The 27,793-nt window shown below is 47.2% G+C and overlaps 1 protein-coding gene across 2 annotated transcripts in view; it reads left to right on the top strand.

Annotated features, from left to right (window-relative positions):
- Positions 1 to 27,793, top strand: part of PARVA (parvin alpha) — a 115,054-nt gene that overhangs the window by 49,443 nt on the left and 37,818 nt on the right. Inside the window, exons 1-4 of one of the 2 annotated variants that reach the window (XM_089664859.1) lie at positions 7,043 to 7,436; positions 14,129 to 14,218; positions 14,296 to 14,366; positions 18,458 to 18,560. In XM_089664859.1, coding sequence (XP_089520985.1) covers positions 7,409 to 7,436; positions 14,129 to 14,218; positions 14,296 to 14,366; positions 18,458 to 18,560 — 292 coding nt within the window. In that variant the 5' untranslated portion in view covers positions 7,043 to 7,408. Of the gene's footprint in view, positions 1 to 7,042; positions 7,437 to 14,128; positions 14,219 to 14,295; positions 14,367 to 18,457; positions 18,561 to 27,793 lie in introns of those variants that run through there. The other variant, XM_089664858.1, reaches the window with a different exon arrangement.

The raw sequence follows: 27,793 nt of genomic DNA, 5'->3' as shown, positions 1-27,793 counted from the left end.
TATTATTGCTCCATATGATGCAATAAAAACTTGACAGGCGTTCTCTAACCTTTTCCCACTTTATCTGAGACCAGATTTGGGCTCTACATAGACATTAAACAACCCTGTAACCAGAAGCACGTCACGGTTGATTGACGCTGGAGGCAGCTGTTTTTGCCACTCCTGCAGGTTGCCACCATCCCAACCACGCAGGACTGCTGTTAGAAAGCATGGGACCCCATACAGCCAACCTGACGGGCCCCACTCAAAAAAAAAACAAAAAACAGTTTGCTATGCTTCAGTTATGAATGAACACAGTGAGTGATCGATACCAATCAATCATTGTGTTCATTTAGGAAAGGAAGGACTGGTAAATGTGACATATTTACCGGACCCTTCCCCCACTTTCCATCTTGAAGGATCCTATTGTGGGAAAGAGACAGAGGAAAGCTGGCAGCACTACGGGGGGTGGGGGCGCACCGGAGGGGGGGGGGCTGGGCCTGGGCAGCATGGAGAAACGTATGGTGCACAAGAAATGTGGTGGGGTGGTGGGGGGGGCAATTTCTAGAACAGATCCCCTGTATGGCTCTTTCTGCAGCAGCTGAAATCCAGCGGGAGGGAGAAGAGAAGAAGCCGGCTTTCAGCTGCTGCAGACAGAACCATAGAGGGGACTGGTTCCAGTAATTGCACCCTCGCTGTGCCAATCACACTCCCTGCCCAATTTTAAATCAGTCAACTGCCTGGGGCCCCCCTGCTGGCCTGGGCCCCGTACAGGAGGACTGGTGGTACCCCCTCCCCAAATGCCACCCCATTCCCCACCCCCTCCAATATACCAACCAGTGACACTGTAGCCCAGCCTCCAATGTTTCAACAACGCTCTCCATCATTGGAGGCTAGGACGCACGGGGCTTGGCCATACAGCATCACTGGTTGCTACGGTGCAGGTGGGTGCCTTCACCATACCAACCAATGACTGTGCATTTCAGCCGCCGGCATCCTAGCAGCCAATAACGCTGACCTGCAGTGAGTACGGTACGGACACTTCAGCCGTAGTGATACCTTCACCAATTGCCACCTGAGGCGGTCTGCTCACTACTTGTTGTAAGTCATGCCCCAGCTGGTATTGTGACCAGGGGCGGACTGACCATTGGGGAACTCGGGCACTGCCGAGGGCCCAGGGTCAGTAGGGGGCCCCATGAGATGTCCCTGGTACCTTTCATAGGCTTTTTTGGGTGTGATTTTAGTGTGGGTGAGGACACAGGGGCCCCATGATCCCCTATTGCCCAGTGGCCCCATGAATTGTCAGTCCGACCCTGATTGTGACTAAGCCTTGTGGACAGGACGAAACGCGTCAGTGGGGGGGTGACTTGGGAGGAGCCCAGGCTGAGGCTGCTTTCCATCTTAATCTAGAACACGGGCTGTCAGGAGTGCGGCGTCATTGTATCACATTTAGCACAGCAGGCCGGGATGGGCACTACAGAAACCGGCACCCGAGTGTAGTGGATCGCCGGAGCAGATCGGATGGGCGCTCGGAGCGGCGATCTAAGCAATCAGATGGGGTCAGACTGAGATGCAAAAAAATGATAAGCAGAGGCTGTGTTTAATGAAATCGATCGGTGCCTCCAGCCAGGGGCGGACTGACCATTCGAGCACTCAGGCACTTCCAAGGGCCCGGGGTCAGAAGGGGGCCCCATGAGATGCCCCTGGTACCTTTTTTTTATTGGCTTTTTCATATGCTTTTTTGGGTGTGGGTGAGGACACAGGGGCCCCATGATCCCCTATTGCCCGGTGGCCCCATGAATTGTCAGTCCGACCCTGATTGTGACTAAGCCTTGTGGACAGGACGAAACGCGTCAGTGGAGGGTGACCTGGGAGGAGCCCAGGCTGAGGCTGCTTTCCATCTTAATCTAGAACACGGGCTGTCAGGAGTGCGGCGTCATTGTATCACATTTAGTATAGCAGGCCGGGATGGGCACTACAGAAACCGGCACCCGAGTGTAGTGGATCGCCGGAGCAGATCGGATGGGCGATCTAAGCAATCAGATGGGGTCAGACTGTGAGTATGATGCAAGAAATGAATAAGTAAAGCAGACTGACCATTCGGGCACTGCCCGAGGGCCCGGGTCAGTAGGGGGCCCCATGAGATGCCCCTGGTACCTTTTTTTTATAGGCTTTTTTGGGTGTGCTTTGAATGTGGGCAAAGACACAGGGGCCACATGATCCCCTATTGCCCGGGGGCCCCATGAGTTGTCAGTCCACCCCTGAAGCAGAGGTTGTGTTTAATCAAATCGATCGGTGCCTCCAGCGATAAAAAGCAGCTGAAGTTATGTTCGAATCTCGACTGTACTGTAAAAGTTGAACTTGGTCATGCCCCCGCTTTTCTCCCAAGCTTCCTTATTGGTCCAACAGGGAGGTTTGGGGTACTGTAGAGAAAGGGACACAGGCCACATTCAGGTTTTCACTGTTCACTGTCCTCACCTCTCATGTGAGATACTGAAACCCCCAATCCACACCCTCATCCCTCCCACAGTACACGCCCCTGAGGGGCCTAACAGAAAACTGAAAGTCCCAGGAACCAGCAGACCCCCTCCTCGCCCCCAATACAGGCTTGCCTTCGAATGGCCGTCTTTATCATCTGTAGCAGCCATGCAGTTTCCAGCTGCAGCCGACATCAAACAGTGCGGTATTGGCGGAGCGTGTATCTGGTTTGTTTTTCGGATCCCATAATATAATTACCGATGACAATGATGGAGATTACAGCCTGTAATCACATTTTCTCTTTTCTGGACTAAAACCTTTTAAGCATGCTTTGTGCAGATTCTTTACGCCGTTTTGTTTCTGGAGATAATGCGATATACAGAATAATGTTTATTCCTCTTTGAGATGCCTCTGAAAGGATTTTATTATGTTTCAGACTCTGCCCCGCTCGTCGTCTCTCTTCTACGATGGGTTTTAGTGGAATATGAAGTGTCACCGATTTGCAAAACCACACGACAAGATTTTGTTTCTTTGGAACTTGGTTTATGTAAAGGGGTTTGAAATGATAGTCATGGATACATTGTAAACGTTTCAGAAACGTATTACAAATATATTTAAAACCAGAGTGAGGTAGCGGAGAGAAATATGGATTTTGGCTGGAAAGGTTGGAGCAGAGTTTCTGAGAGTGGCGATTTTTTGGGGGGTAAATCTAACCATTACCAGGTTCAGTTTTCAGAGTTGTTGATGATCAGTGATGAGTGCCCCATAAATATTGGTGATCGGTGGTGAGTGCCTCATAAATGTTGGTGGTCAGTGGTGAGTGCCCCATAAATGTTGATTGGTGGTGAGTGCCCCATAAATATTGGTGATCAGTGGTGAGTGCCCCATAAATGTTGGTGATCAGTGGTGAGTGCCCCATAAATGTTGGTGGTCAGTGGTGAGTGCCCCATAAATATTGGTGATTGGTGGTGAGTGCCCCATAAATATTGGTGATTGGTGGTGAGTGCCCCATAAATATTGGTGGTCAGTGGTGAGTGCCCCATAAATGTTGATTGGTGGTGAGTACCCCATAAATATTGGTGATCAGTGGTGAGTGCCCCATAAATGTTGGTGGTCAGTGGTGAGTGCCCCATAAATATTGGTGATTGGTGGTGAGTGCCCCATAAATATTGGTGGTCAGTGGTGAGTGCCCCATAAATGTTGATTGGTGGTGAGTACCCCATAAATATTGGTGATCAGTGGTGAGTGCCCCATAAATGTTGGTGATCAGTGGTGAGTGCCCCATAAATGTTGGTGGTCAGTGGTGAGTGCCCCATAAATATTGGTGATTGGTGGTGAGTGCCCCATAAATATTGGTGGTCAGTGGTGAGTGCCCCATAAATGTTGATTGGTGGTGAGTGCCCCATAAATATTGGTGATTGGTGGTGAGTGCCCCATAAATGTTGGTGATTGGTGGTGAGTGCCCCATAAATGTTGGTAATCAGTGGTGAGTGCCCCATAAATGTTGGTGATTGGTGGTCAGTGCCCCATAAATGTTGGTAATTGGTGGTGAGTGCTCATAAATGTTGATGATCAGTGGTGAGTGCCTCATAAATGTTGATGATCAGTGGTGAGTGCTCCTTTAGATGTTGGTGGTCAGTGTTGAGTGCCCCATAAATGTTGGTGATTGGTGGTGAGTGCCCCATAACTGTTGGTGGTCAGTGGTGAGTGCCCCATAAATGTTGGTGATTGGTGGTGAGTGCCCCATAACTGTTGGTGGTCAGTGGTGAGTGCCCCATAAATGTTGGTGATTGGTGGTGAGTGCCCCATAACTGTTGGTGATCAGTGGTGAGTGCCCCATAAATGTTGGTGATTGGTGGTGGGTGCTCATAAATATTGGTGATCGATGCTGAGTGCCCCATAAATGTTGGTGATTGGTGGGCACTCATAAATATTGGTGATCTTTGGTGAGTGCCCCATAAATGTTGGTGATTGGTGGTGAGTGCCTCATAAATGTTGGTGATCAGTGGTGAGTGCCCCATAAATGTTGATTGGTGGTGAGTGCCCCATAAATGTTGGTGGTCAGTGGTGAGTGCCCCATAAATGTTGGTGATCAGTGGTAAGTGCCCATAAATGTTGCTGATTGGTGGTGAGTGCTCATAAATGTTGATGATCAATGGTGAGTGCCCTATAAATGTAGATGGTGGTGAGTACCCCATAAATTTTGGTGATCAGTGGTGAGTGCCCTATAAGTGTTGGTGATTGGTGGTGAGTACCCCATAAATGTTGGTGTTCGGTGGTGAGTTTTCCCCTAAATGTTGGTGGTCAGTTATGAGTGTCCCCCATAAAGATTTGTGATTAGTGGTGAGTTCCCAATAAATGCTGATGATCAATGGTGAGTACTCCATAAATGTTAGTTATCAGTGGTGAGTGCTTCCTTAGATGTTGGTGATCAGTGGTGAGTGCCCCGTAAATATTGGTGACTGATGGTGAGTTTTCCCTTAAATGTTGGTGGTCAGTTATGAGTGCTCCCCATAAAGATTAGTGATGAGTTCCCTATAAATGTTGGTTATTTGGGGTGAATGTCTCATAACTGTTGATCAGTGGTGAGTGCACCCCTTAAATGTAGGTGATCAATGGTGAGTGCCCTATAAATGTTGGTGGTCAGTTTTGAGTGCCCCATAAAGATTAGTGGTGAGTTCCCTATAAATATTGTCGATTAGGGGTGAAGGTCTCATAACTGTTTGTGATCAGTGGTGAGTTTCCCCCTTAAATGTTGGTGATCAAAGGTGATTGCCCTATAAATGTTGGTGATCAGTTTTGAGTGCCCTATAAATAGTTGTGATAAGTGGTGAGTGTCCCCTTAAATTTTGGTGCTCAGTGGTGAGAGCCCCTTAAATGTTGATGATCAGTGGTGAGTGTCCCCTTAAAAGTTGGTGAGCAGTGGTGAGTGCCCCATAAATGTTGGAGATCAGTGGTGAGTGCCCCATAAATGTTGGTGAACAGTGGTGAATGCCCCATAAATGTTGGTGAACAGTGGTGAGTGACCATAAATGTTGGTGATTGGTGGTGAGTTTTCCCTTAAATGTTGGTGATTAGGGGTAAATGTCTCATAACTGTTGGTGATCAGTGGTGAGTACTCCCCCTTAAATGATGGGAATCAGTTTTGAGTGCCCCGTAAATGTTGATGATCAGTGGTGAGTGTCCCCTTAAAAGTTTATGATCAGTGGTGAGTGTCCCCTTAAAAGTTGGTGATCAGTGGTGAGTGTCCCATAAATGTTGGTGGTTGGGGGTGAGTTTTCCCTTAAATGTTGGTGGTCAGTTATGAGTGCCCCGTAAAGATAAGTGATCAGTGGTGAGTGCCCCATAAATGTTGATGATCAGTGGGAGTACCCCCTTAAATTTTGTTGATCAGTGTTGAGTGCCCCATAAATGTTGGTGATCAGTGGTGAGTGCCTCATGATGGTTGTTGATCAGTGATGAGGGCCCTATTAAATGTTGGTGATAAACGGTGAGTACACTATAAATGTTTGTGATCAGTGGTGAGTGCTCTTTTAAATGTTGATGGTTAGCGGTGAACACCTCATAACGATTATTGATCAGTGGTGAGTGGCCCATAAATGTTGGTGACCAGTGGTGAGTGCCCCATAAATGTTGGTGACCAGTGGTGAGTGCCCCATAAATGTTGATGATCATGGGTGAGTGGCCCATAAATGTTGATGACAAGTGGTGAGTGCCCCATAAATGTTGATGATCATGGGTGAGTGGCCCATAAATGTTGGTGACCAGTGGTGAGTGGCCCATAAATGTTGATGACCAGTGGTGAGTGCCCGATAAATGTTGATGATCATGGGTGAGTGGCCCATAAATGTTGATGACCAGTGGTGAGTGCCCCATAAATGTTGGTGACCAGTGGTGAGTGCCCCATAAATGTTGGTGACCAGTGGTGAGTGCCCCATAAATGTTGGTGACCAGTGGTGAGTGCCCCATAAATGTTGCTGATCAGTGGTGAGTGCCCCATAAATGTTGATGATCAGTGATGAGGACCCTATTAAATATTGGTGATAAACGGTTAATAAAAGGTGCAGATTTCAAAATATTGAAAATGACTTTTGGAATGGCATCGTCGATGCGTCGTTCTCAGTGGCGCACATGCGTGGTGACGTCACACTTGTAGTCCATTGGTACTTCCACCAGCTCTATCACCGAAGGCCTGTACCTGAGCTGGAGGAAGACTCTGCAGGATCCAGAGCATTTGTGTTGCAATGCACTGCAGGCTCCAATGCAAATAAATAAATAAATGCCCATTTTTCACTTTTCTACAATATAGATGCATTCATTACAGGGGCGGACTGACCATTTGGAAACTCGGGCACTGCCCGAGGGCCCGGGGTCAGTAGGGGGGCCCCATGAGATGCCCCTAGTACCTTTTTTATAGGTTTTTTTGAGTTTGGGCAAGGACACAGGGGCCCCATGATCCCCTATTGCCCGGGGGCCCCATGAGTTGTCAGTCCGCCCCTGATTTCATTTTGCGTTGGGTGGACTTAGCCTTGAAGGCCTGTTGCATTCCGCTCATGCCATACAAATAATATTTCATCTCGGCAGGTCGGTCAGCGCAGGTCGATCTGTATTCAGGACATGCTTGCAGCTTGCTGCGCCGGGAGGAATGTGACCTAAAAAAAAAAAGAGAGATCGGTATATATGGTCTCCGGCGCGGCGGAGAAGGCCATGTTACATCATGTTACAGATTGCCCGCAAATCTCCTGTGGCTCCATATTAAATTATCCCATCCAGCCTCGCAGAGCTCGCAGCCGTAGCAGCAGCAGCAGCGCAGCCAGGGACCCGGCGCCTATCGGCAACGGTTTTTCCAAGTGGCCTTCACAGAGTTTATTCGAAGAAAAAAAATCAGAACGGAGCGTATCGCGCTCGCAGAAAAAAAAAAAAAAGATGCCCGAACCTCATCCTTCACACAATGGGCTGCGGAGCGCTGTGCACTAAAGGTAAGACATCATTGGCGTCTTTATTCCATTTTCCGGAGGGCCAAGGGGAGGGGGGGAGGGCTGATGATATCAATGCACTGTTCAGCACAGCTTTTACACAGCTTCCATCGGGGCGAAAGGGCAGCCAATGCGCCGCTCGGAAGAACAGCCCTTTTCGTAACGCGGGTTTATTACACATTTGCATGTGGCGACCTGTAGCCGACAATGACAAAAACAACGCAAGCCTTGAAAACAATAGGCATTCACTCCGCGCAAGGTCTGATGTACCGCGTATTGTCCAACTCCGAGCTGCTGCATTCTATAGGATGAATGCAAAGCTGAAGGGTTTTTTTTTTTTTGGTCCGTTTAGCGGGGGTGTGAATGATGCTGCCTGTTTTTTTGTTTTTTTTTTTCTTCTTTGATTTATTCTGTCGGTCTGAAAGGTACAAATTGAGAACCGTTAGCGCATAATGGGAGGGATGACGGTGCCGTACTTTGTGTTTTCGGGGATGCTTTTTGTTTGATACGCTCTGAATAGCTGAAGAGGTGACCTTTTTCTGAGGCCACTTGCAAAGTTACGGTAGAAAAAAAAAAGTAGAGGTTAGATAATGGCGGTTAATAATAATAATAGTGGTTAGCACTTCTGCCTTGCAGCCAGACCCAGGACAAGGGGTGGGCAGGAGGGGCAGCTGCCCCAGGTGCAGTGGTGGGGGGGCACCCCCTAATTGCAAGCATGCTTTAGATCAGTGGCTCGTAACCAGTGGTCTGTGTCAGCTGTTGTCACTCTATAATCAAAAATGCCCAATTTCCATCCATCTGCCCATAGCTGACACACACACACAAAAAACAACCATACTGTCGGGGGTGGACTGACCATTTGGAAACTCGGGCACTGCCCAAGGGCCCGGGGTCAGTAGGGGGCCCCATAGATGCCCCTGGTACCTTTTTCATAGGCTTTTTTGAGTTTGGGCAAGGATACAGGGGCCCCATGATCCCCTATTGACTGGGGGCCCATGTCAGTCCACCCCTGCATACTGTACATACGTAACTATATTGCCAAATGTATTGGGCCGCCAGCCTTTCCACACACATGACCTTTAATGGCCCCCCAGTCTTAATCCGTAGGGTTCAATATTGGGCTGCCGGCCTTTCCACACACATGACCTTTAATGGCCCCCCAGTCTTAGTCCGTAGGGTTCAATATTGGGCTGCCGGCCTTTCCACACACATGACCTTTAATGGCCCCCCAGTCTTAGTCCGTAGGGTTCAATATTGGGCCGCCGGCCTTTCCACACACATGACCTTAAATGGCCCCCCAGTCTTAGTCCGTAGGGTTCAATATTGAGTTGGCCCCGCCCTTTGCAGCTATAACAGCTTCAACTCTTCTGGGAAGGCCGTCCACAAGGTTTAGGAGGGTGTCTATGGGAAGGTTGGACCATTCTTCCAGAAGCACATTTGTCAGGTCAGGCACTGATGTCGGGGGAGGAGGCCTGGCTCGCAGTCTCCGATCTAATTCATCCCAAAGGTGTTCTATGGGGTTGAGGTCAGGACTCTGTGCAGGACAGTCAAGTTCCTCCACCCCAAACTGGCTCCTCCATGTCTTTATGGACCTTGCTTGGTGCACTGGTGGGCAGTCATGTTTGAACAGGAAGGGGCCATCCCCAAACTCTTCCCACAAAGTTGGGAGCATGAAATTGTCCAAAATGTCTTGGTATGCTGACGCCTTAAGAGTTCCCTTCACTGGAACTAGGAGGCCAAGCCTGACCCCTCAAAAACAACCCCACACCATAATCCCCCCTCCACCAAACTTTACACTTGGCACAATACAGTCGCGCAAGTACCGTTCTCCTGGCAACCACCAAACCCAGACACGTCCATCGGATTGCCAGACAGAGAAGCGTGATTGGTCACTCCAGAGAACACGTCTCCACTGCTCTAGAGTCCAGTGGTGGCGTACTTTACACCACGGCATCCGACGCTTTGCATTGCACATGGTGATGGAAGGCTTGGATGCAGCTGCTCGGCCATGGAAACCCATTCCATGAAGCTCTCTACGCACTGTTGTTGGGCTCATCTGAAGGCCACACCAAGTTTGGAGGTCCTTAGCTATTGACTGCAGACAGTTGGTGACTTCTGTGCGCTTCAGCATGCGCTGACCCCGCTCTGTCATGTGACGTGGCCTACCACTTGGTGGCTGAGTTGCTGTTGTTCCCAGTTGCTTCCACTTTGTTATAATCCCACTAACAGTTGAGCGTGGAATATTTAGTAGCCAGGAAATGTCACGGATGGACTTATTGCACAGGTGGCAACCTATCACGGGACGTCCCCTGCTGGCATTCCTGGCTCCCTCCTCTTATGCGGGTGCCCCCATGGAAAGCAGTTTTCCATGGGGGCACCCGTACTGGCTCGCTCCTGAACCACCCTGTCGAAGTCTTTTGACAAAGAGCAGGTGGCCTGGCCCGGGTGGTCATCCGGCAACGTAGCTAGCAAGGAGATTGCTTGATAACCAGCAATTGGCTGAAGGAGCAGCAATAGAAATTCAGACGGGCATATCTGCCTCCTGTCCCTCTGTGTTCCTCTTGCAGCTTCTTGTCTCGGGCAAGTGTTTGGAGCCAAGACAAGCACCAGTTATCAATCAGCTGTCTGCTTGTGGGTAGCCATGGGGATAGGGGGGCGCCCTGTTCAACTTCACAGCTACAAAGCACAAAGGAACATGGGGGACACTGAACAAAAATTTAAAGTAAGAGTTCTTCTTTAACATGTGCCTGTTGGTGTGAACAATCCCTTTAAAAAAAAAACTTAACCATATGTAGCCACCTTCACTATCTGTCCCTGGAAGACATTTTGCAGGCCATTTTCATCCTAGTTGTCAGTAGGCTGCGACCAGCTTGGCAGGAATTCTGGGGCTATCTGTAGATTGTGATGGGAATTGGACGAATGCCCCAGATCCCTTAAAAAAAAAACTTAAGCATGTGTAGCCACCTTAACTATCTGTCCCTGAAAAACATTTTGTAGGCATTGTTCCTCCTAGTGTCAATAGGCTGCGGCCAGCTTGGCAGGAATCCTGGGGTTTGCCAGTAGTGATCCTATCTGTAGTTTGTGATGGGAATTGGACGAATGCCCCAGATCCTGAGTTCTTCTTTAACATGTGCCTGTTGGTGTGAACGATCCTTTAAAAAAAAACCTTAACCATGTGTAGCCACCTTCACTATCTGTCCCTGGAAGACATTTTGCAGGCCTTTTTCATCCTAGTGTCAGTAGGCTGTGACCAGCTTGGCAGGAATTCTGGGGTTTGCCGATAGTGATCCTATCTGTAGATTGTGATGGGAATTGGACGAATGCCCCAGATCCTGAGTTATTCTTTAACATGTACCTGTTGGTGTGAACAATCCATTAAAAAAAAAAAAACCTTAACCATGTGTAGCCACCTTCACTGTCTGTCCCTGAAAGACATTTTGCAGGCATTGTTCATCTTAGTGTCAATAGGCTGCGGCCAGCTTGGCAGGAATTCTGGGGCTTGCCAGTAGTGATCCTATCCGTAGATTGTGATGGGAATTCAACGAATGCCCCAGATCCCTTAAAAAAAAAACGTAAGCATGTGTAGCCACCTTCACTATCTGTCCCTGAAAGACATTTTACAACCATTTTTCACGCTAGTGTCAATAGGCTGCGGCCAGCTTGGCAGGAATTCCAGGGTTTGTCAATAGTGATCCTATCTGTAGATTGTGATGGGAATTGGACAAATGCCCCATATCCTGAGTTCTTCTTTAACATGCGCCTGTTGGTGTGAACGATCCCTTAAAAAAAAAAAACTTAACCATGTGTAGCCACCTTCACTATCTGTCCCTGAAAGACATTTTGCAGGCATTGTTCATCTTAGTGTCAATAGGCTGCGGCCAGCTTGGCAGGAATTCCGGAGTTTGCCAGTAGTGATCCTATCTGTAGTTTGTGATGGGAATTGGATGAATGCCCCATATCCTGAGTTCCTCTTTAACATGCGCCTGTTGGTGTGAACAGTCCATTAAAAAAAAAAAAATCTTACCATGTGTAGCCACCTTCACGGTCTGTCCCTGAAAGACATTTTACAACCATTTTACACACTAGTGTCAATAGGCTGCGGCCAGCTTGGCAGGAATTCCGGGGTTTGCCAATAGTGATCCTATCAGTAGATTGTGATGGGAATTGGACGAATGCCCCAGATCCCATGTGGGCAAGCGACTATATTTAGCTCAGCCTGTGGTCGCAAATTGATACGCCCTCTTATGAATTGTGGAAATAATAAAGCCAAATGTATGTATCCATGTTTAATGTAGTTACGACAACATTATGCAATGCCCCTCCGCCTGGCCTTTGGCCAGTAGAGACATCAGCAAGGCTCTTATGTACCATTAAGGAACGATTCCTTCTAATGCGTTCTTGTGGTTTGATAATTGCTCCCTAATCGTCTCTCGGTCAGCAGTGCAGCGCGTTCGTCCCTGGGCTGTCGGTCAGTGACACCTGAAGGGTCGGCTGGGTTGTACCGTCGCATGCGTCCCTTACATCATCCTCTTCTCCACCACGCATTTTGTTTATTTGGGAAAATTAACGCTCCGGCCTTTGCAATGAGTCTTTTTTTTTTTTTTGTTTTTCTGCTGCGCCTCCACGCTGGGAAGGGAGCGGAGATATGTTCGGCTGTGTGCATATTCGCTTGGCAGTGCATCAGCAGATAATGGAGGGGGGGAAAGATGCTCCTGCGCAGAATCATTTCCTGACAAAATACTCAGAATTACACAAGAATGTAGCCTGTTGGCTTTGCTGGCTTGCCGGGGGCCCAAGCATAGGACGCCCCCCCCCCCCCCAAAAAAAAAAGAAAATGTAATTAAAGTGACATTTGTGTCTTTTTCTAAAGTTATGAAGGTGGTGAAAAGTGGACTGGGTGCCTGTAAAGCTGAACTCCGGGTGCCAAAACATTTTTCAGCATGTTCCTTTTATAGCCACAGAAGATATAAATCCACTTTGTGTACACCAAATACCTTTGCAAACCCAGATATTACCTTGTAAATGTAGTCGCAACATTATCATTGTGCTGAACATAGCCTGTACAGAGAGCAGAGCTGTGGGAGGGACCCACTTGGTGTCATTTGGAGGAAGACTGCCTCATCATTGGTGTCATTGGGAGGAATAGTGCCCCATCATTGGTGTCAGTGGGAGGAATAGTGCCCCATCATTGGTATCAGTGGGAAGAATAGTGCCCCATCATTGGTGTCAGTGGGAAGAATAGTGTCCCATCATTGGTGTCAGTGGGAGGAATAGTGCCCCATCATTGGTGTCAGTGGGAAGAATAGTGCTCCATCATGGGTGTCAGTGGGAGGAATAGTGCCCCATCATTGGTGTCAGTGGGAAGAATAGTGTCCCATCATTGGTGTCAGTTGGAGGAAGACTGCCCCATCATTGGTATCAATGGGAGGAATAGCGTTCCATCATTGCTGTCAGTGGGAGGAATAGTGCCCCATCATTGGTATCAGTGGGAGGAATAGTGCCCCATCATTGGTATCAGTGGGAAGAATAGTGCCCCATCATTGGTGTCAGTGGGAGGAATAGTGCCCCATCATTGGTGTCAGTGGAAGGAATAGTGCCCCATCATTGGCATCAGTGGGAGGAATAGTGCCCCATCATTGGTGTCAGTGGAAGGAATAGTGCCCCATCATTGGCATCAGTGGGAAGAATAGTGCCCCATCATTGGTGTCAGTGGGAGGAATAGTGCCCCATCATTGGCATCAGTGGGAAGAATAGTGCCCCATCATTGGTGTCAGTGGGAGGAATAGTGCCCCATCATTGGTGTCAGTGGGAGGAATAGTGCCCCATCATTGGTGTCAGTGGAAGGAATAGTACCCCACCATTGGTGTCAGTGGAAGGAATAGTTCCCCATCATTGGTGTCAGTGGGAGGAATAGTGCCCCATCATTGGTGTCAGTGGGAGGAATAGTGACTCATCATTTGTGTCAGTGGGAGAAATAGTGCTCCACTGTTGGTGTCAGTGGCAGGAACTGTGCAATAGCAGGGGTAATATTGCCCCAAGGGCCAGCTAAAAGTAAGCAAAGGGTCACATCTGGCCCTTGGGCCTCAGTTTGGAGACCACAGTTCAAAAAGAATACACATTGGATTTAAACTTGCATGGCAGGCCAGGAAATCGTTCTTTCACCCAAGAATTGATATAGTGCCACCAAACAGCTTTGGGCCCAAAATGTTTGGGGTGTCGGACAGAGTAGGGTACTAATAGAACAGAGTATGATGGAGGGACATTAGTTAATATAGGACACTGGATGTAAATCTGAACTCCAGGCATTAATCAAACACACCATTTAATACAGCTCTGTATTCATTAATGCATCAATACATTTATTTTTTGAAAGCAACCAATGTTTTGGATGTACCCGAATGTGAGTGATATCAAGCTCTCTGTACAGAAGGGCTGGGGTGTGAGAGGAAGAAGCAGCACAAATTGCACAAGTTAGTTCATGAGCTAAGATGCACACTGATAGGTGGAGAGAGTAAAATGACAGAGAGATGAGCTAATCGCTGCTCTGTTTCTCTTTTCACTGTCCAGTCACAGACTGGGGGTGGGTCCAGGACAATCTGGGCTCAGAGGATGTTAGTTGAATGATGCTGGCCACCATACTGAGGACATCTAGTGGTAGAAAAAAAACCCTGACTGTTAATTCTGTGTTCTCCTAGTATCCGAGCTTCAAGAAGAAGGCATCAATGCCATCAACCTGCCTCTTAATCCGATCCCATTTGAGCTGGACCCAGAGGACACCATGCTTGGCAAGTTCTGTTTTGAGGGAGGGAGGGGTTTGGAAGTATGAACATTCCCTTTAACTGTTTTCTCTTTTGATTTGTAGAGGAGAATGAGGTGAGGACCATGATTGACCCGTACTCCCGGAGTGACCCCAGATTACAGGAACTCATGAAGGTACGTCCTTTTCCTATAGGCTAGGGAGAATGTCACCAGCACATTGAGGATCACCAATATGGGTCCAAAAAGCTTAATAAAAGATCACATAGTTACAGCAAGGCAACGTTTCGGAGTCTCGCAGGTCCCCTTCATCAGGCATGTGACCAGGCAACGTTTCGGAGTCTCGCAGGACCCCTTCATCAGGCATGTGATCAGGCAACGTTTCGGAGTCTCGCTGGACTCGTTCATCAGGCATGTGACCAGGCAATGTTTCGGAGTCTCGCAGGACCCCTTCATCAGGCATGTGACCAGGCAACGTTTCGGAGTCTCGCAGGACCCCTTCATCAGGCATGTGATCAGGCAACGTTTCGGAGTCTCGCTGGACTCGTTCATCAGGCATGTGACCAGGCAATGTTTCGGAGTCTCACAGGACCCCTTCATCAGGCATGTGACCAGGCAACGTTTCGGAGTCTCGCAGGACCCGTTCATAAGGCATGTGACCAGGCAACGTTTCGGAGTCTCGCAGGACCCCTTCATCAGGCATGTGACCAGGCAACGTTTTGGAGTCTCGCAGGACCCCTTCATCAGGCATGTGACCAGGCAACGTTTCGGAGTCTCGCAGGACCCCTTCATCAGGCACGTGATCAGGCAACGTTTCGGAGTCTCGCAGGACCCCTTCTTCAGGCATGTGATCAGGCAACGTTTCCGAGTCTCGCAGGACCCGTTCATCAGGCATGTGACCAGGCAACGTTTCGGAGTCTCGCAGGACCCCTTCATCAGGCATGCGACCAGGCAACGTTTCGGAGTCTCGCAGGACCCCTTCTTCAGGCATGTGACCAGGCAACGTTTCGGAGTCTCGCAGGACCCCTTCATCAGGCATGTGACAAGGCAACGTTTCGGAGTCTCGCAGGACCCCTTCTTCAGGCATGTGATCAGGCAACGTTTCGGAGTCTCGCAGGACCTCTTCATCAGGCATGTGACAATGTCTGATGAAGGGGTTCTGCAAAACTCCGAAATGTTGCCTTGCTGTAACCATGTGATCTTTTATTAAACCTTTTGGACCCATATTGGTGATCCTCGGTGTGCTGGTGACATTCTCCCTTGCTGATTCTGTTCGGTTCCAGCCGACGGTCCCTGCAGCACCAATTTATATACATTTTTAACGCAGGAACGTGTGTTTTTGGATTGTATACTTTCTTTTCCTATAGGCTGGGACAATTAAAGTACCACACCACCATTCCCCGCTGTTCAGCCATGGCAGCATGCATATGGGATTTCCAATATGGGTGGGCATTGGTGGGTTTGTCTCCTCCCTTTTATCCCAGGAAAATTGGTGAAAACGGTGTCACTCTCTCGCAAATTTGACTCTCCAAAAAATGTTTCCTTTTCTCCATTCCATAAAGTACCACTTGAGGAAGTGTGACACCATCATGTGGCCTTGTAAGAGCTACAAAATGTTGGCGGGGTGCTGGGAATTTTTGTGTGGATATCCCCGACTGAGTGATGTATGAAGCCATTAGATGACGCCCCTCGGTGACCAACACAAAAAGAGTTTTGGGTGCAGTTGATCTTTAAGTTATTTTAGGCTCTGTTCACACTTGTGCGACTCCAAAGTACAGTTTTGAATGCGACTTTGATGTGACTTTACACTCCCTGTCATTAACCTCCCCGGCAGTATTCCCGAGGGTAGCTCGGGGCAGGAGTGGACTGACAACTCATGGGGCCCCCAGGCAATAGGGGATCATGGGGCCCCTGTGTCCTTGCCTAAACTCAAAAAAGCCTATGAAAAAGGTACCAGGGGCATATCATGGGGCCCCCTACTGACCCCGAGCAGTGCCCGAATTTCCAAATGGTCAGTCCGCCCCTGGCTCGGGGTAAAGTTTCAGCACCACAAGCGGTAACCCCGAGCTACATTCGGGAATACACTGCAGCGCTGTTCCGGGATCCCTCGATCACTTACCTTGTCCTGTGCTCCTGCGATGTCCCCCCTGCAGTGTCCCCTGTAATGTCCTCCAGCGATGCCGGCATCTGTCTTCCGGGTTCCATTCCCTGCGATGTCGGGACGTACGGGGGACGGAACTGGCGGGAAATTTGAAAATTGTAAAAGGGACATTCATTAAATTCACTAAAATCACATAGTATAACATTGCTGTATCAACCCATTTCACATACATTGTGTCCCGAGTGCTTTGTCCGGCGCCCTGCCTGCATTTTTACTGTTCTTTCTGCCTGCAAACTGAGAAACGTCCATGGCGTCCAAAAAGCGTCCCTTTAGGTCAAAAGCGGTTTTAGGCCGGCTAGAGAACAGCGATAGTAAATCAGAACCACTTGCAGAATTGAGTGATAATGATTTGTGGGGGAAATTCCTCATCAGACACTGAAAACGATTCTGCGACTGAGCTCAGTGATGTGCAAACTTGGCGCTCTATTTCACATTTCAGTGTTTTTGGTTTGATTATATTATTGAATTACATTTATTATTATTATAATATTTTTTATGATTATTTACTATATTATAATTTATTATTTCATGTTTCAAATTTTATCCTACCCGGGATGTTTACTAGACTCTTGTTTGGACAGATTTCAGTGAGTTATTCCTAAAAATGACAGGCCTACAATAAAAAAACAACATACCATATATACTCGAGTATAAGCCGACCCGAATATAAGCCGAGGTACCTAATTTTACCACAAAAAACTGGGAAAAATTATTGACTCGAGTATAAGCCCCATCATTAGTATCAGTGGGAGGAATAGTGCCCCATCATTGGTGTCAGTGGGAGGAATAGTGTCCCATCATTGGTGTCAGTGGGAGGAATAGTGCCCCATCATTGGTGTCAGTGGGGGGAATAGTGCCCCATCATTGGTGTCAGTGGGAGGAATAGTGCCCCATCATTGGTGTCAGTGGGAGGAATAGTGCCCCATCATTGGTGTCAGTGGGAGGAATAGTGCCCCATCATTGGTGTCAGTGGGAGGAATAGTGCCCCATCATTGGTATCAGTGGGAGGAATAGTGCCCCATCATTGGTGTCAGTGGGAGGAATAGTGCCCCATCATTGGTGTCAGTGGGAGGAATAGTGCCCCATCATTGGTGTCAGTGGGAGGAATAGTGCCCCATCATTGGTGTCAATGGGAGGAATAGTGCCCCATCATTGGTGTCAGTGGGAGGAATAGTGCCCCATCATTGGTATCAGTGACACCAATGATACGGCACTATTCCTCCCACTGACACCAATGACACTTGCTGACCCCTGTTGCAGTATGGTGCTGCTGCAGCCAGCATATATGGTTGCAGCAGCACCTCTGCACTGCACACTTACCGGCTTTTCCCTCACTCGATTTTCGCGAATCCGCTCGGCTCCGCCTCCTCGTCCGTGATTGGCCACCTGTGTACCTTTCCTGAGCTACAGTTCTGGCGGCCAATCACCGGTGAGGAGGCGGAGCCGAGGGAGGGAGTGGCCGGAGTGACGAAAGGAGCAGCGCCCCCTGGATGGATCATCGTGGGAGCCAGGTAAGAGACAGCAGCCCTCTGCCCACCCCTGTACGCGCTCCCCTTGACGGAGGGGCGCGCCCCACTATTTGAGAAGCACTGGCTTTAGAAGCAGCGCCCCCTGCTAGACATCTGCAGACGTTGACTCGAGTATAAGCCGAGGGGGCCGTTTTTCAGCACAAAAAATGTGCTGAAAAACTCGGCTTATACTCGAGTATATATGGTATTTCCATGCAAAAAAATGTACCGCTTTGAGCACAGAAATATGGACATAATCAGACCGCTAGGGAGGCTAAGCAGCATCAAAATAGTGCAGGAAATGTTTTAAAATTGCTGCGACTTGTAATGCGACTTTATGTGCCCCGCGTTGCATGACAAGTGTGAATGAAGCCTTATTAATGGTGTCTGTAGCCTTTTACATATAGATTATGATTTTTGCTACCTAAACAATCTTTTGTAAATATAAAAGAAAACAAACTCTAAAGTGTCCACATTATCTTGTGAAGTGGTGAGCTCTCCTTGCTCATGAAAAGGTCTCCCAACGCCTGAGCCAGTAAAAACATTTCTCTTATGTGGCTGCTGCTAATGCGTGTGGCTTTGTTTCTCTGTGTACCTAGGTCTTAGTTGACTGGATTAATGACGTTTTGGTTGGGGAGAGAATCATCGTAAAGGACCTTGCTGAGGATCTGTACGACGGGCAGGTTCTCCAGAAACTTTTTGGTAAGACGCACATTGTGCTAAGCCCAGAATCTTTGAAGGGTCAGTTATCCAGATACAACCTAGTAAGGCAGGCTTTCTCAACCTTTTTTTTTTTTACCAGAGGGACCTTGAAACTATTTTAAGGTCTTGGGGAACCCCTTCTGAAACCAATTTATCGGGGGTTATTGGGGAAAAATGTCTTACATTTGTGATTACTGATACCCTTACATTGGTGGCCAGTGGAAAGAGTGAACCCCTCTCACACTGGTGGCCAGTAGAAACAATGAGCCCATTACATTGGTGGCCAATGGAAAGAATGACTCCATTACATTGATGTCCAGTTGGAAGAATAAGCCCCTTACGTTGTTGGCCAGCAGAAAGAATTACTCTCGTACATTGATTATCAGTGGGAAGAATGGCACCCTTACATTGGTGATCAGTAGAAGAATTACTCCCTAATATTGGTAGCCAATGGAAAGAATGACCTCTTTCCTTTGGTGGCTAGTGGAAAGAACATCCCCATTACATTGATGGTCAGTTGGAAGACCCTTATATTGGTGACCAGAGGAAAGAATGAGCCGCTTACATTGTTCGCTGATGGAAATAATGACCCCTTACCTTGGTGGCCAGTGGAAGGAATGACCCCATTACATTGGTGGACAATGGAAAGAATGACCCCATTACTTTGATGACCAGTGGGAATAATGAGCTCCTTACATTGGTGGCCAGTGGAAAGAATGAGCCGCTTACATTGTTAGCCAGTGGAAAGAATGACCTCTTGCGTTGGTGGCCAGTGGAAAGAATGACCCCCTTATGTTGGTGGCCAATGGAAAGAATAACCCTCCTACATTGGTGGCCAATAGAAAGAATGACCCACTTACATTGGTTGTCAGTGGGAAGAATGGAGCCCCTAAATTGTTGGTCAGTGGGAAGAATGGACCCCTAACATTGGTGGTCAGTGGGAAGAATGGACCTCCTACATTGGTGATCAGTGGGAAGAATGGACCCCCTATCCAGTAGAAAGAATTATTCCCTTACATTGGTGGTCATTGGGAAGAATGATTCCCTTACATTGGTGGTCAGTGGGAAGAATGATTCCCTTACATTGGTGGTCAGTGGGAAGAATGATTCCCTTACATTGGTGGCCAGTGAACAGGATAGCCCCCTTACAGTGGTGGTCAGAAATCCACTGTTACCTATAGCTAAAAAGACCATTGGTGGCCTGCAACTGGCTCCGTCAGGTGGTGTCAACCCTAGAACTATGAAGACACCTTCAAGGGGTTTTTCAGGCAGTTGCTTCAGAAACTGTTTTGGTAACACGCACTTCATGCTAAGTCTAGAATTTTTGAAGGGTCTTGGTCTAGAAACATTGTAATGTCTGAGATTGGCATCAGACAGATGATGACTGGGGAAAAAAACTGATGATTGGTATTGCACTAGATGAGTTGGGCATATTCCATTTATCCGTTACTTAGAAGGACGTCTAAAAACTGCCACATCATTCTCAAAGTGTACCTCCACTCCCTCCGGGGGATCGATGTACATTACAGTGATTTTACCAAACTGCCTTGTCTGTTATGAAGAAAAAGCTATTTGGACCACTATGGGCAGCACAGTGGCTAAATGGTTAGCACTTCCGCCTGGCAGTACTAGGGTCGTCGATTCGAATCCCAACCACGGCACCACCTGCCTGGAGTTTGCATGTTCTCCCTGTGCCTGCATGGGTTTCCTCCGGGTACTCCGGTTTCCTCCCACACTCCAAAGACATTCTGGTAGGTGAATTGCCTCCTGTCTAAATTGTCCCTAGTATGTGTATGTATGAATGTGAGTTAGAGACCTTGGATTGTACACCCCTCGGGGGCGGGGACTGATGTGAATGTACAATATATATATGTAAAGCGCGGAGTACATTGACAACGCTATATAAGTACCTGAAATAAATAAATGTAACAAGTCATGTTTAGTCATCACCTCAAATTGGCCTAAATTGTCCCTAGTATGTGTATGTATGAATGTGAGTTAGGGACCTTAGATTGTACGCCCCTTGAGGGTTAGGGACCTTAGATTGTACACCCCTTGAGGGTTAGGGAGTGATATAAATGTACAATATATATGTAAAGCGTGGAGTACATTGACGGCGCTATATAAGTACCTGAAATAAATAAAATTAATAAATAAATGTCCTTGAAAGAATGATTCCTGATTGAAAAGGTCAGCATTCATTATCACCACCCACTGCAATATCAGTGCTCTAATAAGAAATGTTGCAGTGTCTGCATCCCTTTAGAAGTAGTTGACTCTTGGCAAGTATCTCTCCAAAAATGAAATTCCTATTGCGCAAGATGGCCAAAGTTGTATTTGTATTTCAGTGTAGACAGCTGAGAAAATCAATGAGCCAATCACAGAAGCAGAAAATTGCATTTCTTACGGCGTTCTCTACACCAACTGTGTACAGAACATTTCCAGGTTGCCATATTGAATTGAATTTTTTGACAATTCTAGAAAATTACAGCGACTTCAGAATGGTACGAAAGGCTAACTTATAAGAACATTGTTTTTTGTAGCAATTTTTTTTGCTATGTTATTTTTTTATCAAAAGTGGAAATCCCCTATAAATGACCTCTGAGCAGGTCTGCTGTTAAAGCTGAACTCCTGTTGTAATTCTGCTCGGCAAACCCTGCCAAAACATCATGGGCCTGACTTGACCTCAATTTGGACACTGACCCGACCCCCCCCCCCCCCCCACACACACCACCACCTTCTCTTCTTCCCCAAGCCTGTGGAGTGGACAGTGAAAGAGAATAGTCACACTGATGAGGTCAACACTCTGCTCACTCAACCCAATTTCCCTGTCAGTAAGCACATCCACTGTTACAATGAATGCACTGGGCTATTCAGCTTGCAATGCTGCCCTCTCCCATGATACTAATGCCAGACCTGCTGTGCCGGGTTTAAGTGAAGTTAATATAAAGACAGGAAGGTAATTCTACTAGCTGCATGTGAACCTTTTGCTGCCCATGTAACACCTATGTGCATCAGCAAAGAAAGTGGGCTTTATCCTTTACTTGTCGCACCTATGCACCCATGGGTAGTGTTTGAGTGCCCAGGCACAGTGACCAAACTGTCAAAGATGGCTCTTAGTCTCTAGTAATGATTGGGAGCCAGCAGGGACCGGTTCCTGATCATGTGAACACTGCAACAGTGTAGGTGCCGGTCCCAGAAGAGAGCACATCCCACTTTACATGAACACCCGACACAACATTGAATAAACCACCATTCAATCCAGTTATGTAATCCAACATATCCTTTTTGTGGTAAAACATATAAATCCCACATAAAACCCAAAATTAAAATCTACAAATGTAATCAATTTATACAATCAAAATAAATATTATTCACTTAAACTTAAAAATGTGTTCAAATTGAATTCACTCCCAATTGTGTCTCAAAATCACAAAAATAAAATTGCGTAAAATAAAATAGAATCCCAATGTGTCCAAAATCCAAGTTCCAAATTTTCACTTCAATCCAGTTAAAAGGAAATTGATCCTAAATATTCCATGAAAACCTCAAAAAAAAAACTAAAAGAAAATTCATAGCGTATTATCTTTTTAAATATATGTACTTCACTCTGTGCAAAAACACAAAACCACTCTTAAAATAGTGAAAGAAAGAAAAAAAAAAAAAAAAAAAACGTGCAAGTAATACCGTATATACTCGAGTATAAGCCGAGTTTTTCAGCACATTTTTTGTGCTGAAAAACGGCCCCCTCGGCTTATACTCGAGTCAACGTCTGCAGATGTCTAGCAGGGGGCGCTGCTTCTAAAGCAGTGGTTCTCAACCTGTGGGTTGCGACCCCTTTGGGGGTCGAACGACACTTTCACAGGGGTCGCCTAAGACCATCGGAAAACACATATTTCCGATTGCCTTAGGAACCGAGACACCGCTCCTCTACCGTCTCCAGGTGTGGGCGGGATGACATGCCGTCCCTGTCATCTGGACACACCCCCGGGATCAATCCTCGTCGGTGATTGGCCGCCGGAACTGTAGCTCAGGAGAGGCACACAGGCGCCCAATCACCGGCGAGGAGGTGGAGCTTGGAGAGGAGGAGCCGAGAGGCACCGCGAAGATTGAGTGAGTGAAGAGGAGGAGAGCGGCCGGAGAAGGAAGACATCTGACCGGTAAGTGTGTACCATGGGAGAGGGAGGGAGCCCAGGCTGGAGCAGGGGTCAGCAAGGTAAGTATCATTGGTGTCAGTGGGAGGAATAGTGCCCAATCATTGGTGTCACTAATACCAACGATGGGGCACTATTCCTCCCCCCACTGACACCAACGATGGGGCACTATTCCTCCCCCCACTGACACCAATGATGGGGCACTATTCCTCCCCCCACTGACACCAACGATGGGGCACTATTCCTCCCCCCACTGACACCAACGATGGGGCACTATTCCTCCCCCCACTGACACCACCGGCTTATACTCGAGTCAATAGTTTTTCCCAGTTTTTTGTGGTAAAATTAGGTACCTCGGCTTATATTCGGGTCGGCTTATACTCGAGTATATACGGTATATAAATATATACTTATTCTTTCACTGCATAAATAAAAAAATAACTAAATAAACCCAAAACGTGTAAAACTTGTGATCACTCCAACCACTTGTGAATAGTGATACTAGGTACTAGTACCCTCTATAGTCCAGCCAAAAGTGATACCAGGTACTATTACCCTCTTGAAGTTATTCTCAAGCATGGGCTAACATAGGGAATCCATATCTTTCAATCCTTCATTTTGTTCAGGGGTACTCCTCCAAACTCCTCATAAAGAAACAAAGGCTCTTAGGCAGAATTCACATCATAGAAACAAATTTAATCAAAACTCACATTAAAAAAAGGAAAATCCAGCTTCCAGCATTACTCCCTCAATGACTCTGTACTGACTGATCAAACTTTTGGTTGAAACCACATGTATACAACCAACAAAATGGCCGTGGCGACACTTCCGGTTGGCATGCGTGTGTCTTGACGTCACTCCCCTAACGCGTTTCGTCACTTCCGGACTTCGTCTATGTAATTTAGCATCTTTCCTGCCCAGTCCAGGCATCCCTTTAACTGGGCTATTACACCCGGGAGACGGGATGGTCTGCATGACTACTATGGTTGGTTGTCACAATGCCACAACGACCAGGACTGCACTCTAACGATGTCAACCATTCAAGCTTATTCCAGGTCTATCAGCTTTTGCACAGTCTTTGCCCTTGGCCAGGCCCTTCGATGCGTTTCACCCAGATTGGGCTTAATCATGGACCTCTACCAGCTAGTATGGTTACTTGAGAAGAAATTGGAATGGTTGGCATCATTAGAGTGCGGCCCTGATCTGTATGGCACTGTATGTATAAATACATCAGTGGCCCATATTGTGAACTTGGTGTAGAGTTATTCACCCTGAGGTCATCACAGAGGACAAGGGGGTGCTCTTTACGTCTGGAGGAAAAGAAATGTAATCTCCAAACACGGAAAGGTTTCTTCACCATGAGAGCTGTGAAAATGTGGAATAGACTCCCTCAAGAGTTGGTTCTGGCCAGCTCAGTGGATTGCTTCAAAAAAGGCCTAGATTCAGGGGTAGACTGACAACTCATGGGGCCCCCGGGCAATAGGTGATCATGGGGCGCCTGTGTCCTTGCCCAAACTCAAAAAAGCCTATGAAAAAGGTATCAGGGCCATCTCATGGGGCCCCCTACTAACCCCCGGCCCTTGGGCAGTGCCCGAGTTTCCAAATAGTCAGTCCGCCCCTGCCTGGATTCTTTCTTAGATACACAGAATATAACTGGATACTAACATTTATAGGTAAAGTTGATCCAGTAAATATCCGATTGCCTCTCGGGGGAAGGAATTTTTATCCCAGCAGGAGCAAATTGGATCATGCTTTGCTGGGTTTTTTTGCCTTCCTCTGGCTCAACTGTGGGTGTAGGATTATATCTTTTTTTTTTTTTCTATGGTGGAACTGGATGGACTTTTGTCTTTTTTCAACCAGACTAACTATGTAACTGTGACAGCCAACCACAGTAGTCACGTCATCACGCAAACCATCCCATCGCTCGGACGTAATAGTGACGCTGGGACTGGTCAGGAAAGGGCTGAATTGCATAACTGGAATAAATGGTGGAGTATTTAGTTTTTAGTACTCAACCTAAGAGCAGGGGTGGACTGACAACTCATGGGGCCCCGGGCAAAAGGGGATCATGGGGCCCATGTGTCCTTGCCCAAACTCAAAACAGCCTATGAAAATGGTACCAGGGGCATCTCATGGGGCCCCCCTACTGATCCCGGGCCCGAGTTTCCAAATGGTCAGTCCGCCCCTGCCTAAGAGTAGTCAATGGACTGGAGCTCAACGATGAAAGGTGGAGCTTTTCTGAAAATTATACAGTTGCTGATCAAAAATGTATTCAAGTTTCTGACAAGTCCACTTTAACTTCTGGAAAGCCTATTGGAAAGATTCATAGCTCTTGCTCTTAGAAGATTGTTGAGGATACTCTACGTATAATGGTTAAGGATGTGGAAAGATACAAATCCGTCCATCTACTTCTAACAATTAGGAGCACGGGGACCATTAATGGTGACGTTTTCATAGAAGGGACTCTAGGTTTCCAACATTAACTACAGCCTTGGGTTACGCAACACAAATACCGGTTGATGGGTCCTTTATATATGTCAAATTATACCCAGATGTTGTGAAGGCCACATTATATACTTGTGTCAATAAGCTGTGTGTATGGATTCCTCATTATCATCACAATTATCGCCTTCCCCTCCCATCTAACCTGTCCGTATCATTTAATGAAACCAGTGAAGTCATTCATCAGTGCTGCAACCTTCCAGTGACCCGGCGCCTAAATGCGTCTCCCGAGAGCCAGGCTTCATGTTTCATCTGTTATTTCCTCAGTAAAAAATGTTAGTTGCATCTTTTCAAGCTTGTCTCAGAACCTGGTGACCCTGTCTGTGCTTAATACTAGGCTCATTGATTTCCAATACAGCATCTTAAGGCGGTAGATGAAGGAGGATGCTAGTACATCTGAGCTTTTAGCCTCTCTGCATCTTCCTCGCCGTGCTAAGATCTTTTTTATCTTTCAGCCGCACCGTCCAGCTCTTCATCCTGCCATCTTGCTGGAGCCCTCTTAGCACCGTGCCACTTCACGCTGTCTTTAATGTCCGGAGTCAGGAGGCTGTTTCTTCTACAGCTATGCTATAGTCATTTGTTTGTGCGTCAGCCACGGTGTTGTATTTTTTTCTTCCCCATACTTATGAACCTCCAACTTGGAATATGATTATCTGCAGTGGACCTGCAATGGAATGTTCCTTCAATAAGCACACACTCAGGCCAATATGAGCATCCAAAGCCGAAATCCAGTCAAAATAATTGCAACTAGGATTAGTAACTGAATTAGACTTTCTTACCACCAGTTAATTCTGGCATAGCCTTTATTTTATCTCCCTGAATTATCCAGATACAACCTGGTAAAGCAGGTTTTCTCAAACTGTTTACCCCAGTAGACCTTGAAACTATTTTAAGGTCTTGGCGAAGGCTAAAACCAATTCATTGGGGGTCATTGAGAAAATGATCCTTTACATTGGTGGCCAGCGTACAGAATTACTTCCTCACATTGGTTGTCAGTGAACAGAATGACCCCCTTACATTGCCAGCCAGAGGACAGGATGACCCCCTCACATTGCCAGCCAGAGGACAGGATGACCCCCTCACATTGGCGGCCAGTGAACCGAATGACCCCCTTACATTGGTAGCCAATGGAGCGGCTGACCCTTACATTGGTGGCCAGTGGATAGAATGACCCCCTGCATTGGTGGTCAGTGAACAGAATGACACCCTTACATTGGTGGCCAGTGGACAGAATGACCCCCTTACATTGGTTGGCAGTGGACATAATGACCCCCCTTACATTGGTGACCAGAGGACAGGATGACCCCCTCACATTGGCGGCCAGAGAACAGGATGACCCCTTCACATAGGCGGCCAGTGAACCGAATGACCCCCTTACATTGGTAGCCAACGGAGAGGATGACCCTTACATTGGTGGCCAGTGAAAATAATGCCCCCTTACAGTCAAAAATCAACTGTTAAAGAGAACTAAAAAGAACACTGTTTTCATTCGACTGGCTCTGTCAAGTGATGTTGGCCCTGGACCTATGAGAGCACCTTCAAATGGGAGGTTAATCAGCGAAAGAAACTCCTAGCTACCTCTTGAGGAACCCTAGGGTTTTGTGGGATCCTGCTTGGGAATGACTGTATGGTATTGAGTCCACTTGAGCTCTGATTAAGTTTCAAGGCCTGATAAAGGGGGAGTGGTTTGGCCCCGGAATGTGCTGGCTGTTTATTGTGATTTCACTATGAACCATTAAAGTCATTTAGACTCTTTCATCATTTGGGTGGCTCTTCACTTGTATTTTAATGCTTCGAGTTACATTCTTTGTACCCACTGGAGGGAGCCTTGCTTCGTAATTAGCTTGAAAAATTACTATTTTCCTTATGTCTTTGAACCAATAAATGGTGCAGTTCTTCTTGGATATGATTTTTTTTAATTTGGCTTGGTATTGCCTTTAGAGACTAATGAGTTAGGCAGGTTTTTTGTATTGCAGAGTCCCTTTGAATTGGAAGTAGTGTAGATTGCATTTTTTGCATTGTGCAAGTTAGAAAACCTATAGCTATAGTGGTTTCTACAAAGGTTTGCAGTTACAGGAGTGTAACGGAACCGGAACCAGACAGCACTTGGGTATTTCCGTTTCCCTGTCCGAACACCATCCACGGACCACACCCGCTGATCATACAGGAAATAGACAGCATCAGACTCTTCTTAACACAGGAAGTCAACCCTTTATTTTTACACAAAACACAAGATATATACACAGGGCGGGGAAATACAACCAGGAATAGGAAACACATCATCCGCCCGCCCCATCAGTGGGGAGGGCTACAGGAAACACATCATAAGCCCGCCCCCTTGAGTGGGGAGGGCTACAGGAAACACATCATCAGCCTGCCCCATCCAACCAAGACACAGAACAATGGTAGAGGACAATAGGCAACCACGTGGCAGGTAACAAAGGACAACACACCAATACACAATAGACATTCACATCCACACTGTCAGGGATCCGGGTATGACCAGAGATGTGTGGACTAACACAGGGAAACGCAGTCTCAAGGATGGTGTAAAAGTAATACAATTTATTTAAGGTT

This window comes from Staurois parvus, unplaced genomic scaffold (assembly GCF_062004578.1).
Source record: "Staurois parvus isolate SC_StPar_1 unplaced genomic scaffold, SC_StPar_1.0 ptg002073l, whole genome shotgun sequence".
Lineage (NCBI taxonomy): Eukaryota > Metazoa > Chordata > Amphibia > Anura > Ranidae > Staurois > Staurois parvus.
The sequence above is the reverse complement of the archived record's forward strand: the minus strand, read 5'-3'. Positions and strand labels throughout refer to the sequence as shown.